This window comes from Manacus candei, unplaced genomic scaffold (assembly GCF_025592945.1).
Source record: "Manacus candei isolate 608988 ecotype Guabito, Panama unplaced genomic scaffold, ASM2559294v1 h1tg000037l, whole genome shotgun sequence".
NCBI classification, from domain to species: Eukaryota; Metazoa; Chordata; class Aves; order Passeriformes; family Pipridae; genus Manacus; species Manacus candei.
In genome coordinates this window covers 13,829,028-13,846,990 of record NW_026138085.1, presented here as the reverse complement: position 1 = coordinate 13,846,990, position 17,963 = coordinate 13,829,028, and the positions used below count along the sequence as shown (strand labels likewise).

General features: G+C 41.8%; 1 protein-coding gene across 2 annotated transcripts in view; it reads right to left on the bottom strand.

The window, feature by feature from the left end:
• Nucleotides 1-17,963, bottom strand: part of ADAMTS2 (ADAM metallopeptidase with thrombospondin type 1 motif 2) — a 169,123-nt gene that overhangs the window by 40,161 nt on the left and 110,999 nt on the right. For both annotated transcript variants that reach the window (XM_051793541.1, XM_051793542.1), the window contains 2 exons: nucleotides 13,679-13,881; nucleotides 2,576-2,659 (listed from right to left, as the gene is read on the bottom strand). In XM_051793541.1, coding sequence (XP_051649501.1) covers nucleotides 2,576-2,659; nucleotides 13,679-13,881 — 287 coding nt within the window. The remainder of the gene's footprint in view (nucleotides 1-2,575; nucleotides 2,660-13,678; nucleotides 13,882-17,963) is intronic.

The window sequence follows — 17,963 nt, the reverse complement described above, 5'->3', positions numbered from 1 at the left end:
GGTCTTATCCCCAGCCTGCCAGTGGCCTTCCGTGTGGCCTTGGAAAATAACTCTTAACGTCGTTGTTTTTTTAGCTGTGAAGTGGGAATAATAATCTTTATTCATCCACCTCAAAGAGGCGATGAGAGGATTTTATGCAGTGCTCAGGATTTAAATGTTTCCAAACAAATTTTATAATAACCAGTCAGGATTTTTAAATGCATTCTCAGCTCATCTCTTGCCACCTCCTCTGCACTTGGTGATCGTGGTTACTCTGCTTATTTCCCTCAGTATCCTAGAGCTAGCTGGATTACAGAGCCCTTACAACCAAAATAGGTCTAAGTGGAATAGTTTGCCCAAACATTGAATTATATTAATCTCAAATGTATCCACAGCTTCCAAAATTTGGAACCAATCTTCCTACTACTGAAGTCAAAAAGGCAGAAGTGAGCCAGCTCATCTTTTTCCCATTTGAAGAAAAATGCACTGCATGTACCCTGTTTACTTATTTGCAGTATCCCATCCCATCAAAAGAGCCTGGGACTTTGGGAGTCAATGTCAAGAAAACACAGAGAAATCCATGGGGGCTTCTGGAGCCACTGCAGATATGAAGCAGCCTTTGCAGAACACATTTTTCTATTGTAATGGTGGAATTGATAAATGAGTGGGCAGCAGCCAGGCACGGCTGAAGCCTTCACATCAGTCCCTCTGGTACATCACTGGTTTGAAGTACTGAGAGAAGAGTGGGGAGTCAGGGAAGGGCTGGTGGCTCCTGCAAACCTACCCCAGCCACAGCCCAGCCACACTCTGCCTGCTCCCCAAACACACCACCCAAGCCTGGTGCTCCTTGGCAGGGCTCAGCCTGCCATACCCTTGAAGTCCAGAGGCGATAACTCACAAAGTGCTAGTTCAGTAAAACCGTGTCAGATCTCTTGAATTTGTCCCTGAAGTAATTTCAGCATGTGATCACAGAGGAATGTCTTCCATTTTTTCACCTTACCAGGGCAATGAATGCAATTCCTGAAATTATTGAAACTTCTGAATGTACAGTTACCTGTGTTTGAGAACATTAAAAAATAAGTACATTTGAAGGAGTGGAGTACCTTCAAGCAAGAACCAGTGAAAGGTTGGTTGCTATGCAACTCAAGTATTGTCCATATTATTCTTATCAACAGATGATATATTGTATAAAATAATATAATCCTCTAAAAAACCCCCACAATACAGTAGAAGGCTTCTCAGGGGTGGAGAATTGGCAACAGCTGAGACTGCTGTCATAAAACTGACGTTGATGGTACATACTTCATCAATTACAGAACCATAATGTAATTATTATGATTATTTAAATGGTACCCTTGATAATATATATAAATTGCCTGCAGTGAAGCAAATGAATCTGAAGACATCAGCTCCATGCTTTCAAAAGAAATCTTACTCAAACAAGACTGGGATAATATTTTCATACTGTGAAGCCAACCAGGCTGCTTCATTCATGCATTGCCTTAACTTGCACATGCAAGAAACTTGCATTTCTTTTATTATGTACTTTGAATATATATTCCTGAGAAATTGTTAATACTGATATGTGGGATAGTAAAGTATTGAAGGCTTTGTTCTAATTCCTCAGAACAAGTTATGAACGTAAGAACGATACACCTTTTCTCTCTGCTTTTCCACTGCTAAATAATCCCAAACCTCTGAGGAGAAATCTCCTCACCTTCTACTCCCCAGTACTAGTCCTCTGATCAGGAGCTTTAAAAACATGAACATAAAAGAATGTTATTCTTATACAGCCATGGCATGCAGGTCCCCACACCGTAGATCTCTAAAATCTAGTGATTTTAGAGAGCACTAAAATCACATGTCCTTAACCAAAGCATTTATCAACAGACTTGAAACGCCCTCTTCCTGTTTCCATGGAATTTGATGTTGATGTGGCAATAATAGGGCACAGGTACTGAACTGATCAATACTTTTGAAACGCATTTAACATTTTGTTCCTCTGTACTCAAGTTTTGCCTGTGGAGTAACCCCTTCCATAGGAACAGTGAGAGAAAAAACGCTTAATATTCTTAGTTACAGGTTTGATCTGCAGAGCTCTTGCCTTCCGGCCCCTATTCCACAGAACTCCCATTTAACTTTAAGTACATGTATAGTCCCACTGATAATAAGCACAAGTATAAATGAGTTCTTAGAAAGAGGCTGTAGCCCTCAGCATCTTGCAGAACTGATCTTGTTTTTATTGTCACTTACATACACTTCTACCAGAACACCTTGTGTTTCCTTTAGGAACCAAAATGCTCTCTATGTTTTGTAGATTATTCCAAACAAATCTGAAAATACAGACTGCCACAACTAAGCAACGACTTCAAATGAGAAAGGGAAAACCCAGAAGAAACTGAAATTATTTGAAATGTGAAACTCAAATGGTAAACAAATATATATAAACATAAAAGGTCTTTATATTCATAGACTGGTAAAGACAATATATGAATTACAATACAAAACCAATACAAGTCACCACTGACTACACTGTTCATAAACAAATGAAGTTTATAGATATTGATATTCTCCATTTAAATTAACCTTTACTTACCTTGCCATAGCTCAGCAGGATTATCCTCACCAAGACAACATTAATGTGAGCACCCAGGGACTCATCATGATAAATTTCATTAACCTGCAAAAGAGTTCAGCACTTTAATGATGGTACTGGCAGCAAGTAACTATGAAAGCAGTGATACAGCAGTACCTTTTATGCTTTGTCATTAGTCCAGAGACCAGTTTGTGTTCATACATAAAACATGAAAAACCCCACTAATGCGAGAGGGAATGTTCTCTTTTCCAGGCTCTGTTGTAGCCTCCCAACAAGTCATAATTCAAAAAATCATTTAAGATCAACACATAATTGGAGACTGACAGATTGACAGGTACGTAAGTGCCAGCCTAAATGGACTTGGAGGTATCATGGTGCACCTACATGATGCAGCAGAGCTGACCCATGTGTGCCTGCTGGAGCCTGGAGCAGGCAGAATCCAGGCAGAATCCCAAATATCTCTCTGCTGGGCAGGACTACAGGTGGGGAAGGGGACAGTGAGCAGAGGGACAGGACCCCTCTCCCAAGAGCAATTCACTGAACCAGCTCAGCTGCACCCTGCAACTCTTCCATCTGGGACCCATCACCTCACACTCTGCCAAGAGGATGTACCTCCCTCATAAAGCTGGTCAGGCACATGGGCTGGCTTTGTTGTCTGTCAAAACTCATCAATGTTAAACTCTGCAAGCAGAACAAAAGCTACAAAATGCCAGCAAATTAAAACTGTCTTTTTTTTGGTTTGTTTTTTTTTTTAATAGTAGAGCTACATAACTAAACATGCACGTGGGAAAATCAGCCCAGGAACATAGAAAAGAAAACTGTAAATATTTAGAGAATGAAATGTGGATGAATAATGATTACTGAGGAAACACTACTACATGCAAGCTAGGCAAATATTAACTGTTAAAGAGACTGATTTAAGTATTCAGTGATGAAGACTGCGTGAAACTCAGCCAAGTGGCAGGGGTTTAGCTTTCCAAATTAGAAGAGGCAGATGAGATTCCCTGCAAGGCAAGTACCTCTCCTAAAACCTCCTTCCCTTGGTAAAGGTTGCACCAAACTGGACTGCTTTGCTGGCTGGACCTAAATTTCATTTATTCCTGCAAACTAGATTCATTACTCCAAGTTAATAAATAACTTTCAGAAAACCTTTCATTTGAAACACGGTAAATAACATCCTGTTACTTTCATCAGCCCCAGTTTTAATGGCCCATCTTTTATCTCTGCAAAAATCATTAAAATTAAATGCATCAGTGTAGGTTTTGCTAAGCAATCCCCGTTGACATTTTAAAGTGAATTTTAATTCATTTCATCCGTATTTTTTGATAGAAGGGCTTTATTTTATGCTTGGTAGATGTCCAAGTTTTCAACAGTCCTGAGTAACCTGTGCTGATGGGTTGGAAGCGGTTTGGCTGAACCACAACTCCAGGAGCAGGTTCACACCCTGCAGGTCACCTGCCCAGGCACCTGGAGAACATGCTGGGGGATGCCTGGAATCCAAGCTTGTTGCTGGTTGATGGGCAAGCAGATCCTTGGCTGGAAGATGGTGGATGAGGAACCCATGACTATAATTGGCTTCAGGGGCTGCTATTTTCATTCAGATGTAGAAGTAGCTGATCTGTTCAGATGTACTTTGTAAACAACCCCTCCAGAAACTGGATAATCTCTTTACATGTCTAAATAAGACTCGAGAAGGCTAACTTCATATTCCAATAATTTTAAAAATCTCTTATTTTTACTCTAAGGACCATTGCTGAACAGAGATTATAAAGAGGTAAGACATAGACACATATTTTGCTTTACAAAAATTCTTTCACCCAGGAAAAAGACCCATGTGCGTTGTCAAGGGACTCAGAGATAATAATTTGCCTCCCTCTTTGTGTGGTGAGAAGAAAGCACATGGATATGAGGTTGAAATAAGTTGTAAATTACCTACACATGAAATGAGTCCTAAACCAGAACTGCTGTGTACAGGGGACAGCAAACACAGCATGTAAATAAGTATTTAATTAGTTCATAAAGCATAATCCAAATTGCTCTCTCTCTCTTAACCTAAGCCTCTTTTAACAATAGTTGAGTAACCGAACAACTGTATCGCTGTTCTGTGCCAAAGGGAAACTTGGCTTGAAAACGTCGATGGAACAGAATTAAAACACTGCTTGACTGTTCATGCAAATGACATCTAACAAACAAACTGTGAATGAACAGAAAAGCACAAGCACTGTAAAAAGCTGCTTGATTCTCTTGGGATCTTGGATTTTGTGCAAGACAGTGGGCCAATTCAAAGCTCTGGGTCTTGGTTTCATTAATCAGGATGAGTCCAACCTCTCTTCACAGAGCATCTTTCTCTAAGCTAAACTGTGGTTTTGCTAGTAGTGTCTCACTGCACATAGATAACATGCTGAAATAGATGCTTTTCTTCTTCTTTTCCAGCATGGCCTAAATTGCACTTATTTGTTTCAGGAAGCTAGTAAAGTTACAAGATCCAAGCAGCTGAATGCTGTGCTCTCAAACATTCATGAAAAGTGCACACAGTTGCCTCCACGATCAGATTCTCCAAATTTCCACCTGTTATTTCAGTAGGAAAGCAGAGTTGAGATAATGCAGCACAATGTATAGGGCAGAAAATGACCAACCAATGTGTGGAATCAGAAAGCTCCAGGCTTGAGAGCAACTCACAACTTTGAAACTTACTGTTTCAAAGCAGAGGTAATCAGACAGTGGCTATACATTTTCAGATGTCCGTGCAATAAATACACACAGGTGTGAAAACAAGTGCATAGTACTTTCACAGCACTGCATCTCCATGTACTTCAGCAGGACATCCTGGTTCGTACCAACAGATCGGTACAATCCTGGATCAGTACATCTAAAATTAAGTTGCTGCATAGGAAAAGAAAGGACAGAGTCTATCCCAAAATCACAGCTCCTGAACTGAAGGTGGTGAATGCATTAAATCCTGTTAGATGTCCTAGAGTGATTCAGCATTTATAGAGGGTGATGAAGAAGGCTGGGTAAATCTCAAAGAATTCAAAGCACAGTGAAACACTCTAAAGAGACTTTCATCAAGCTATTGTAGTTCACTAACTATTTTGGGATAACTTTGCTTTCTTTTTCTGGGATATTTCAAAGGAAAACATGCATTTCTATTTAAAGTTTCTGTTTAGAAATCAGGCTGGCACAGATTGGTGCTACATAAGAAAAACAAAGACTTCATTTACTTTTTTCATCTGTCCCTCCCTGCTAATTTTATAATTCTTCTGCCTTGAGCAAGTTTAAAGTCAGCACAGTAAGCACATAGAATACATCAAAAAACTAAAGGCAAACCAGGAATAAAAGCAGCACTGGAAAGTTTTTAGTATTGAGCAAAGCAGGCCCCAATCCTAAAAGGGAATTTTGAAAGCTGCTGTAACACAAATAGTAATCACTAGCCTGCAGCTCAGCAAGTCCTGGTGCAGAGCAGGTTACCTGCTGATAGAGCTGGCAGGGCTTTTGGGGAAAGTCAGGTGGTTCCCTCAATCTCTAATTAAACCAATGCACAATAGGAGAACAATCTGCACATTTTGGCAAGTCATGGGCAAACTCATTCATGCAGTTTGAAGGAGTTCCCAGCCTTGCAAAGTTTGTTAGTATCTGCTATGCAAAAGGCAGCCCTCTTCAGCACAACACAACCACAGCTCCATCCCGCTGAACCATAAATCATCATGTTCATCCCGAGGCACACCCTCTGCAGCTCCATGGGTTGTGCCTTACGCTCGGGTGGGCGCCGCTTCCTCGGGCTCCTGAGCACACACACCCTGTGGGCATCTAATAGTTTCCACCTCAGGCCACCATCAATGTCAAACGGCTCCGACCCAGCGACAGCGGCCGTCAGAGGGCACATCTGACCATTTGGAGAGGGCACAAAACAAGATGCATCTGGTTTTCCAGACGCCACAAACTGCTGATCCATCCAGCCTGATTAGCCTGCTCTTTGATCACCCAGCGTCCTTACTCAACTACTGCTGCAGAAACTACCGATGGCTACGTGCTCCCGGGCAGAGCAGGGACCATGTGTGGGTCTCTGCCAGAGCGATACTGGAGGAGCTGGAGAGCATCAGCTCCTTCCCCGTGGGATGGCAGAGCTCCTGGCAAACCACTGTTAGAGCCCAGCCCGAGACGCAGCTCATTCATCAGATCGTAATTATCTGCAGCAAAGCCTCGGTGCCTGGTGGGCATCCAGTGATTGTCTATTTCTGTAAGAAACGTCTGTTTGGAATTACAGAATAGGAACCAGAAATGTCATGGTGGATACTGAGCACAAACTTTTGTAATCTGACCCTCCCAAAAGCGTTCCCTTCTCACTTTATATTTCTGTGGTCCCACTTCAAACACCACTATCCTCTTCGATTTTCATCACCTCCTTCATGCTTTTGAAGATCCCAAAGTAGCATTTCTAACATTCCCAAAGCTTTATCTTAATCCCACAGGAATAACATTACATCAATTCCTTGGGTGGATGTACTATGGTCACACAGAAAGTCATCAGGCAAAATCCAGGGTTCCCAAGTCTCCCTTTCTAGTCCTTACAAGGCATTTCCTAATTTCCTCAAAGAGGAATTCTTTTTTTTCCTGAAATCTTTGTTGAGCATCACAAGGAAAAAAAAATAATGAAAGCACACAACACACATGAAACTTAAAGGTCAAACTGTGATCTCTGATTTGGAAAACATCTATCATTCTGCTCAAAACCAGAGGCAACAGGCAGTTTTAGAAGTTTTTGGCAATGTACATTACAAAAAAAGATATAAGAATCTGACATTTTCTATGCAAATATGAGCCCGAGTCCTGATTTACCTTCCCTGGTGTGAGAGTCGGTAGATGTTACCAAGTCCAAGTTAGCTGCTTCTGATCAAAATGAAAAACATTCCCCTGAGCAGATGTGTTGGCAAGGCACTAGGTAGCTTCATGTTACGGGTCTCTATCTCATCTTCGACTGTAACACTGGTTTCAGAAAGGTCACAGACTTTGTTTTCTGACTTCATGACTAATTTATTTCTCTTAGTTCCTCCCATAGGCTCTTGGAACTCCTCATTTTTGCCACAAACCATTGCTCTGAGAAGTTTTTCTAAACACTGTAAATTACCTTTGCACCAAAAGACTTGGTATTTTTCCAAATTACTGTCTCAAGATCATGGTAATAAAATCAACTATAGCATCATAAAATAATTAAGCAGATTGATTTATCATGTTACTAGAAGGGATAGGGTGTGGTGTCAATCCAATAAATATGGTGACCTCTTCAAATCTAAGTGGTTTGGTTCAGAAAAGCATCCAGAATTTGAAAGCTGATCCTAATTATCCACACTCCATCACACCAACCACACTGTCACAACTCAAAAGTCCCTGGCTGCAACCTTTATGGCTAAAACTCATGTTGGTATTTGGAGTAAAAGAAAAATCTATCTTTTAACAGTACCTACCCTCTGCCTTGGGGATGGTACCAAATCCTGTGTGATGCTCTGTCCTGTGTCCAACAGGGCAGCAAGGCACATTCCAGGTAATAATAATGAGCAATGTTCACCTAACTGACATTGGGAATAATATCCCTGTGAAAATGAGCACAACCTGTAAGAGTTCTGAGAGGGTCTTTCCTGCGGGAGCTCCTGAATTCCCAGTCACAACTACAACTTCCACTGGAGGGTAGCAATCAAGATAATGAACAAAAATAACCCCATGAGGCCTTTTCAGACACTGTTCACACCAGTCACAATTACTGGTTTATAATGATCCACCTAAACATGGAGTTAACTCACATACATATGTTTAAGCTTTCAAACAAGCTGTAATTCAGCTACTGACAGCTGAAGTGCCTCAGATGAATAGAGCTGGACTTATATTTGTTATTTGTGGAACTTCTTAGAGTTAGTTCAGCTTTCAAGTGAACACATTGAAATAAACTGATTTTAAATAATGAGCATTGGTGCCTATGAATTATTTAATTTTAAAAAATCCAGTCAAATTCCACATTACTGAACTATCCTTCCCATCTAAAAAAATTGCTTTTTTAGTTTAAAAAGCATGATTCTGGAGACAGGGTGCCCCATTATTTCAATGTATTCAATCATCACTTTCTTTTTAACAGCTTGAATTAGACATGCTTTCAAGGTTTTTATCCAACTGTCAGTTAGAAAACCGATGGCATTTCTGCCCTCTCCTCTCATTAGGGACTTGCTGTTCTGTACCTGCAAATCTTCATCCCTCATCAGCCAGAGAAACGAAAGCAGAAATCTCATCTATAATAGTAGTATCATGTACATCCTATTAAAGAGGACAGATAACATATTCAACAGCGCCTCAGGGCCACAAATTCAAAGACATATGTAGTGCTGAAAGATGCAGGTGAAAGACTCCAGGGACTTTCCAAAGCCCCCAGCTGCATAACTCCCATTGATTTCAGTTATTCAAATGAAAAGTTATTTAATGTATTTATTCTGGAGTTGAAGTTTCACTTGAAGGCTGGGAGATACATAAACCCATAGGCTAATTTTTAAAACTGATTCTCAGTAATTTCAAAAACAGGTAAATGACTAAATACTCAGATAAATCTAGCCCTGAGTGAGGCATAAATCCTATTTAGGGTCTCTCTGCCTTTGAAATAACAGCAGTTATGCACCCATCTAGTTTGAGGAGATAGGGTTTGTATCGCAAATATTTTGGCCACATATCCATTACGTGAATATATATAAATATTGCAATATCACATCTTTTACAGTAAGGGAATGGAAAGGAAATGAAAGATTTTTACCCCTGAAAATTGTCCAAAGATAAAAGAATATACCTACTTTGTAGACAAATTCTTCTAAAAAATAGACAAGGATGACAATTTCCAGCATTAGAAAATGAGGTAGTTGAGAAATTGAGGAATATTGTGGAGGAAGAAAGACAAAGGATACAAGAAAGAGCTAAAACAGGGGCCTGACTGGGAAAAAAACCCACCATTTGAAGAGAGGCATGAAAGTGGAAGACTTGAAGTCGAGACAGATGAAGCCAATACATACAAAAAACCATTTGCAATTGAGCTTATTTGATGAGACTTTGCTATTTGGAATGGCCAAAATATTGTAAGATCACACATTCTACCTCTGACTCTTCAGGAAGTTTTGAAGATATCCAACCTGGATGTGACCCTAAACACAGGATTGTAGCAGCTGAAATAGTCACACTAGTCAATAGTGCAGGCCCAGCCTGGTAAATGAGAGGGTCTCAGGTCTGCTACTCTTCCACAGCAGGCAGCAAATGTCCTGCTTAATCCTGGAATCTCTGTTCAAGAGGGTTATGAAATGATCAGAGAATTTCAACACTGGGGCTGGCTACCAACAACACCCACCTTAGAATCACAGAATAGTTTAGGCTGGAAAAGACCTCTAATATCATCAGGTCCAGCCATCAACCCAGCACTGCCAAGGCCACCACTAAACCATGTCCCCAAGTGCCACATCCACACATCTAAATCCCTCTAGATCGTTGATAAAGATATTAAACAGTGCTGGCCCCAGTTCTGAGCCCTGGGGAACACCCCTTTTGACTGGTCACTACCTGGATTTAGTTCCATTCACCACCACTCTTTGGACTTGACCATCCAGCCAGTTTTTTTACCCTGTGATCGGTGCACCCATCCAAGCCATTTAGCTCAATGACATCCACTCAGCTCCCTGCTCCCCCCTCAAAGCATCCTGCAGTGAAATCCTTTCGTTTCCCGAGGAACAAGATGCCACTTCTCCAATGCCTTGCAGTTTTCCAATATTTCCCAAACACTCGTAGAACCAGATAAAATCCCTGGGGTTTTGAGACGCCTTCTTGCAGAAATTGAATTACCTTCCATGTTCTTGAGTAACTACAGAGCTACAAGTTTCCACCCAAATCCCTCTCCTCTGTGGCAATGCTCCTGCGTGCTATAAATACAAAGTTAATTTGTGCAATGTGTGGGCTCACGCTTGGAAGTGCAGAGGACTGTGCAGGCTAATATCCTTCCCAGGAAGAAACACAGCGTGACGTACAACTGAAAATGGTGCGAGCGAGAGGCAGCCGAGGGTCTCTTAAGAGAAAACAGTGGAATATTTTCCAAAGGTGGACTGAACGTCCCGTGGGTGCTGAGCAGAGAAAAGAGAGGAGGTCAAGAGAAACCAGAGTTTTTGTATGAGGAAATGACTGGAGGATGGAAAGGCGGTGGCACGGGGCCGAGCTCACTGCAGTGGAACGGCTGGCGCGCAGTCAGGGGATGCGTGGCTGCAGCCCAACATGTTAAAAATGCTCTGGCGTCTATCACCACTTGTTTGGGAGTGACTTCATTTCCAAACTTTGGGATAAATATTAGCACAGCTATTCAAGATAGCCAGGACACCCAGCCCCTGGGTTTTTTCTCACTTCATGGCTTTTAGGTGTGGACTGTAACACATCACTTAAGCAGCACAAAACAGATTTTACTGAATTTACAGTCGTTGCACTGGGCTTGAAAAGAAAAATAAATTGTTTTGATTGGGTTGGTGGTAGGGTTCCACCCAAGATTCCTAGGAGAAGTTAGTTAAGGACAACTGCTCATGCCATCACTCACAAGGAAATCAAGCAAAGTGGGGAGAAGCAGCTGTGCTGGGAGTTGCTTCTGGGAAAGTGGTGTCGTGTCCCAGGAGGGAGAATTCACCTGGGATTTATTTAATTTCTGGAAGCTCAGAAATTCAACTATTTGATCATCCTCTTATCTCCAGTAAATACTTTCACTACTATTTTATTCAGTTACCATGCATTCTTGATTTTATGCTTACCAACTTGTTACTGTACAAAGCTAATTGATTCTATGCTTAATGTCTTGTTGCTGTAGGAAGCTAATTGATTACATCCTAAAATCAGCAAGAAACACACAATCTGATGGTTATGGAAGGATCTTCCACCAGATTTAAAAATACAGCTGGAATTTTTTGTAGCTGTCTCTTCTTTTTGAGTGACCTTGGACCTACACATTTCATTAGAAACATGAAATGGTCCCCAGCACCACCTGGCACCTGCAGTAACAAACCCCTCTTGCCTCTATACTGGAGCTGGAAACAGGACTGGTTACCATCACCCATCCCTCTGCTCAAATACAGACTCTAGAAACCAGCTGAGTTTTGAAGAAAGGAAGAACAGGACAGCACAGATGACTGCCAAAGACCATCCAGAGCCTCCTCAAGAGGCCTTGGGGATTTCAAACAGCTCGTCAAATTTGGGCACAAGGCATGGGATACATCCTCAGTCCCCAAAAGACACGTTTCTACCTCAGAGCTCTCAACAGAACAATTGTTGCCTATGCCAAGAGCTGCTGTGCCCTGTGGGTACAGTTACACAGGCTGCACTTTCTAAACCACTTGCGGAGACAGCATGCTTAGAGTTGTTATTTCTTGCAATTTGTGTGTTGGATGGTTTACTAAAATTAGGAAGAAGTATATTCCAGAGCTGGAACATTTATGGCTTCTTTACCATTACTGTATATTTTAATTCTTAAAAATAGATTTAAGTGACATGATAAGTAAAGAGTCATGTTTAATCTATTTTGGCCTGTTTGCCACATTCCTGGTTTGGCCTGTTTGGCTTGTTAATTTAGAGATGCATAAAACCATCTGTTTCACTGTAGACTTTGTTTTAAGCCTCAGAGGAAACAAACCACACAAATAAATGAAATTCACTGTGTCATTTCTGTTAGAATATATGTATTTACCGCCATCAGAGCAGACACCAAGGACCTCATAACTCTAATGTTAGTGCAGGTTTTTAACTATTTATAATGCTGTTATAAAGAGTTGGTGCAACTGAATTTATATCAGACAAGGGATTTTCTTAAATCGTATTCCACCTCTCATTTAAAGTGAAAAACAGTGATACTCTGCACATTGTTAAAAGAATGTAATAAAGAAAGAAAAAAATAAACTTCATAATTAAAAAAATACATCTTGGAAAACCTACATCCCAGGCAAATGTACCTAATAGCCTGGATTTCTGCCTCTGTGGTTTGTAAAGCCAAAGGAGCCACCTACATGCTCATCCTCTTGACATGACTGCAAACTTGAGCAGTCAGACTCCATTTGTCAAAAACAGAGCAGACCTACAATTTTTTACTCAATGCTATTTCACTGAGAACACACATTCACTGAACCTAAAGCTTTTCTGGATGTTTTTTTGAGAAAAGACTCCTGTTCCAGATGAGAAGGAAGAAAGTAATCCCCAAATGAGTTGCCTATGAAGGGGGTTGCCACTCAGTTCTATTTTTTGGGCAGAAGAAGGAAATATGTTTTGACTTTGATCTGTAACAGGGATGATTTTTCAAGACTTGATTCTTTTCCCACAAAATAGTGTCCTTGCTTACTGAGTTGGATACTAGAGGGCTGCTGTGTCTGCTGCATTCATGTTTATAAATAAAAAGTGGTTCTTTCAAATATAATATTCCCTAGTGTATTCTTTCATCCCTACTGCACTATATAGTCTGTTGCACAGACTATGGTTCAGAAGATTAAATATTTAACTAAGGAAACCTAAAGATGTCAGTCATGGAGTAAACACTAAATCAATTTAAGAAATTTCAGTGTTACACTACATAACATTTTACTGCAGGGCGAACAAGGAGCAGCAAAGTGCCCTGGGACCTAAAGTGGCTGTTGAGGAATCAAAGAATTTATCTGAGTAGTTTCAAAAATGTGAAAAAAAAAACCAATTGAAATTTCTAATAGAACCTTATTTGAAGACAGTTCTCCAAACCACATTTCTCAGCAAGAAGCTCGGATTAAGGGAATATACAGCTAAAATGTAATGACTTCCAAAAACCTGAGCCCCTGCTGACCCTGTGCCCCCAGCCCACCAAAGCACGTAAGCAGGACTTTGAACATTTTAACAGTTCCATACTCAGCTTCTTTCTTGGCCCCTTTTTCCTTTTTTTCTTTTCTCCTTTTGAATTTTTTGAAAGTGGCCTGGATTTCCCTCCTATTACCTCCTGCCATGAGAGAAATTTGTTATGTCTCCTTCAAATGGGCCAACCCAACTTACATTCCCAGTCCTCTCAGTGCCTTCCCCCAGGGCGGTTCGCGGGGTTGTACTCACAATATTCATCAGGGTCAGCAGGTACTTCTGAACGTGTTCTTTCCCATGGAACTGAACAACTGAGTCATCAACCCCCAGAAGGACTTCAATGTTGTAATCGTCCTCCGTCGCGTGCCTTCGGTGGCGCTGCCTCGATCTGTGCACCTGGTCTTCAACAAGGCTCAACGCGCTGTCGAGATTATCCAAATTAGTGAGGTTAGCAGCTGGAATCAAACAGACAAACAAGTCATCAACCAAGAGAGGCTCAGGCTCAGGTTTCAGCTAAGCTGGTATGAATCTGAAGTAGCAGCATTTGTTATGTTCTGGGTGTTATGTAACAGCATTAGTTTCGCTTAATGTCAATTAAAAATTACCTAAATGAGAGAGAAACATGACCCAAAATGTTTTTGCTTTGCAAAGTAAAAGTAATGCTTTCTACTAAGTAATACTGCATAATAAATACAAGCCCAAAAGGGCAGCAAGGTCATGCCAATGTTTTGAGGAGAAGAATGGAGCTGTTTGAGGTAAAATGCTTGTTACTTGAAAGTACTTCTAACAAAAATACACTATTCAGGGGTATTGTGCTACCCAGGGTAGTCTACATTTCAGAACAATTAAAGATAGACACCCTACTTCAAAATCTGATCTTAATGCCCACAGACTCCTATTTCAAGGCAGGTGCAGTTGCCAATATAGTCTTTTTCTATCCAGGCAGGTAGTAACAAACCAGTCCCCTGGATTCAACCTTTTAGCTCCTTTCCTAGATACACACATGCAATCCAACAGTAGTGACACGGATCTTATTTATCATCACAGCTCAGGACCACATTTTAGATACGAGACTAATTAATTTATAGCTATGTTCACAATTTTTTAACATTTTATTCTCCTTCATTTCAAATTTGCCATGTCACTTTATATTATTGTATGTCAAAGACCAACCCATCAGGTACAACAGTAGTTACTTCATTACTAACAATTTCTAACAGTCCCTGTGATATGAAATGCACATTCTCTGACAGGATGGGACATGATTATTGTGGTACCTACCTACTAAAAATTAACATGAAAATATGGAATCTTGACATTTCACTCTGAAGAATAACAACTATTAGCTTTAGTATCGTTACTATCATTTGCATTACGAGAGCTCTGGATGTCCCACCAAGAACCTCTTGATTTTAACATATGTCAGAAAAGACTCACTCAGAGAGGTGAGGAAAGGCAGTGAGGTGGCTGTGGGTTGAGTAAAGGTTCCCAGTGCTTCACTCACAGGAATATAGTGGGAAGCAAAGGGAGGAGGCCAAAGCCATCACCTTCCAACCAGAAATAAGAAACGACTCCTGGAAATGCTATGAAAGTGGATTCTCCATCTTCATTTATTGAAGTTTTCACATCAAAACTGGCTGCTTGAGAAGGGCTGAATGAGTCACCAGATCACTGGGCTCATTACAAGAACATCTGCGCTCTTGCCTGAAGACCTGCTGCCTCAGGCTGCTGTGTCAGCAGGTCCTGGGCAATGTGCAGCCTGAGCAGAGTCCCCACAGTTCCCCTCTGGGGTGACAGTAATGTACCGTCCTGCACAGCCTCCGGCTGCCAGGAAGGACACACACCAGGCAGTGTTCCTTACTGCCCCAGGCTTCTGTGCCTTGTGTGGTGAGCAGCTTGTCTCTGTGCCTCCAGGAGAGACCTCCTGTCAAAGGACAGTCCTTGAAAGACACAGCTCCTTACCATTTCTCCACCAAGCTTCAAGGACACGCTTGTCCAGAGACCCACAGCCACAGGTCACCACACTGCCCTGGCAGGGCTTCCCTCACTCACTGGACAGAGAGAAGGTCACATGTGGTAGTTCTGCATCCCCATGGAGCTACAATGTCCTTCTCCCAGCACAACAACATTTAATGCAGCTAATAAGCACAACCACCATGTTCTCATTGCCAGCCTCAAGGCTCTCAGCAGCTTCTGCTCCTGGAGCCACAAGTTTTCAAAATTAGTCTAGTCAGAATCTATGATGTAGCATGGAAATTCACTCTCCATGCAGAACCCAGCTGTCACTCCCAGGTGTACCATGGAGGGTGAATGGGTCTGGCCTGGCAGCAATGGAGACAGCTCTTTATCAGAGCTCTAAACCTGCCAAGTAGCCAGCTCCAGCCCTGTCTCTTGGTTTACTCCACCAGGAAAACTTTATTGTTAAAATTTCCTTGCTAGAGCCCAGAGGTAGTGACTGAGCCATCACAGTGGTCTCAGGGGACATGCTATGAGACCGTGGGGCAATCATGTATTCATGATCTGTAAGGCAAATCACAGTTCCTGTAAAATTTGACCATAAATCTTTAAATCCTCTCTAGAAAAGAAAGCCTAGGCTGGCAGGGCCTGCAGGTCATGTCCTCTCTCTGCTGCTCACAAAAAGCTACAGCAATCAGCAGCAAGGCCAAAGCTATCAGAGCTGCTATTGCAGAGCAGCAGAGCTGGACAGCGGGGAGAGCCTGAGCTCTGCACTGAGACTGCAGATGGGCAGCTCTGCTGGTTGGGGGGCTGCTATTTGACTGGGTGAGTGGTTGGCTGTCAAGGTATCTTGAGCTTTTGTGCTTTCATCTCTTTCCCTTCTGTGTCAAAGTCAAACTAACTCCGAGTGCAGTATCTTTATTCCTGCTGTGAGTAAATCAGCCAGAGGCAAAATGTGATCCTACCATCCTGCAGTGAAAACTGCCTGTCCTCCCTCTTTGCTCCTCACTTCATCACTGTCACACTATAGCCCTCACAGTCCTGCCAACTCCTGGGAAAAGTTATCAGGAAGTTCCCTGGAAGTCATCTCACTGCCAGTAGGTGCCAACCAGCCACTTGAAATTTTCTTTGGAGCATAAAAATTTTCCACACCCACAGTTACCTTCACCCCTCAAGTGTTTCCCTCTCAAGAAAACATGCCCAGTGGGCACTGGTACCTCTGAGACACCAACACATCCCAGCACAGAGAAAGCCACGCTGGCTCCATCTGGCACTGGAACCATCCCAAGAGCACCAACACAGCTCAAAGCATTTACAGCAGTAGCTGAAGATTTCTGGTTCACATCCCAACTTCCCAAGTGTTCTTTCCCAGAGGTTCTCCCAGGACAGGCAGGGACGCCTCCACACACGCCTGACCACATATCCCACGGTGCTGCTCTGCCTCTCAGTCTCTTGGATGATGAATTGTTGGATTTGCTGGACCATGCTGTGTTATTCCCATGTTGAATTTGCTCCTAAATGACTTACATCCAAATGGAATTAATACCCATATCTTACCAAAGAGGAAGTGAAACAAAGTTACATCTGTAGTAAATGAGCAATTTGTAGTGTTTTGGCATCTCAGCTTTCCTTGGTTAACATCAGTAATTTTGCTGTATCATTGTACTCCAACAATATGCTAGAAAAGCTCAAAAGAAAAACTCCAAGAACTGAATAAGACACCAAATTCCTTCTTAATATTTTCTATACTACCTTCCTTCTGGTCACCCTTGCACTTTGCACAGTAACATCATAAAAATCATCTCAGCCTGCACTGTGTTTTACTAAATCATGCCAAGACCTCTCCATCAGCTGTTAATTTTCAGCAACTTTTGCCAAATCAGCCACTAATTATTGGTGCCAACTTTGTTCTCCATCTCCCAAGAGCAGACACTTGGCATTTGCAGGCTTAACAATAGCCTGTGTTGAAACCTTCTTGCTCCTGCTAGGAAAAACTCACATTTGTGCAAATTAACCACTGAGAGACAAGGTTCTATTTTTCTCTTGTGCTGCTCATCCAGAATAAATCTAAGAACAGCAGCACTCTAATAGTTCCTCCAAAAATCCCTCAAAACCCCTCTTTTTTCTATAAAGCCAGCTAAAAACTCAGTAGTATTTCTGTGGTCTTCTCCCAACACTGCAGACCATGTTCCAGTGAAAGTGCCCAAGTTGCAGATTACTTTAGCCTTTGCAGGTCTTCAGAAGAAATCTCTCTCTGCAACAGTTTGGGATGACACCACCTTATTTTTTGAGAGTTTTTGCCTTGCTCATTAATGTTTGATATCATGTGCTTTATGGAAACCTAATTACATGACATCTCCTCATTCTGCCTTACCCATCATGGCAGGCAAAGCTCAAACAGATGCTCTGAGTTACTGAAGCATGAACACGCTGCCTGCCATGAAAATCGCCTCTCCCTGTGTTTTCTGTCACTCCCTTTAGGACATCCAACAAAAGCACAGTTGCTGGCTCATGATTCTTGTTTTGTTTTTTTTTTCATGACCCCTTTCAAAAAGGCTCAGGGAAATACAGCTGCACCTAC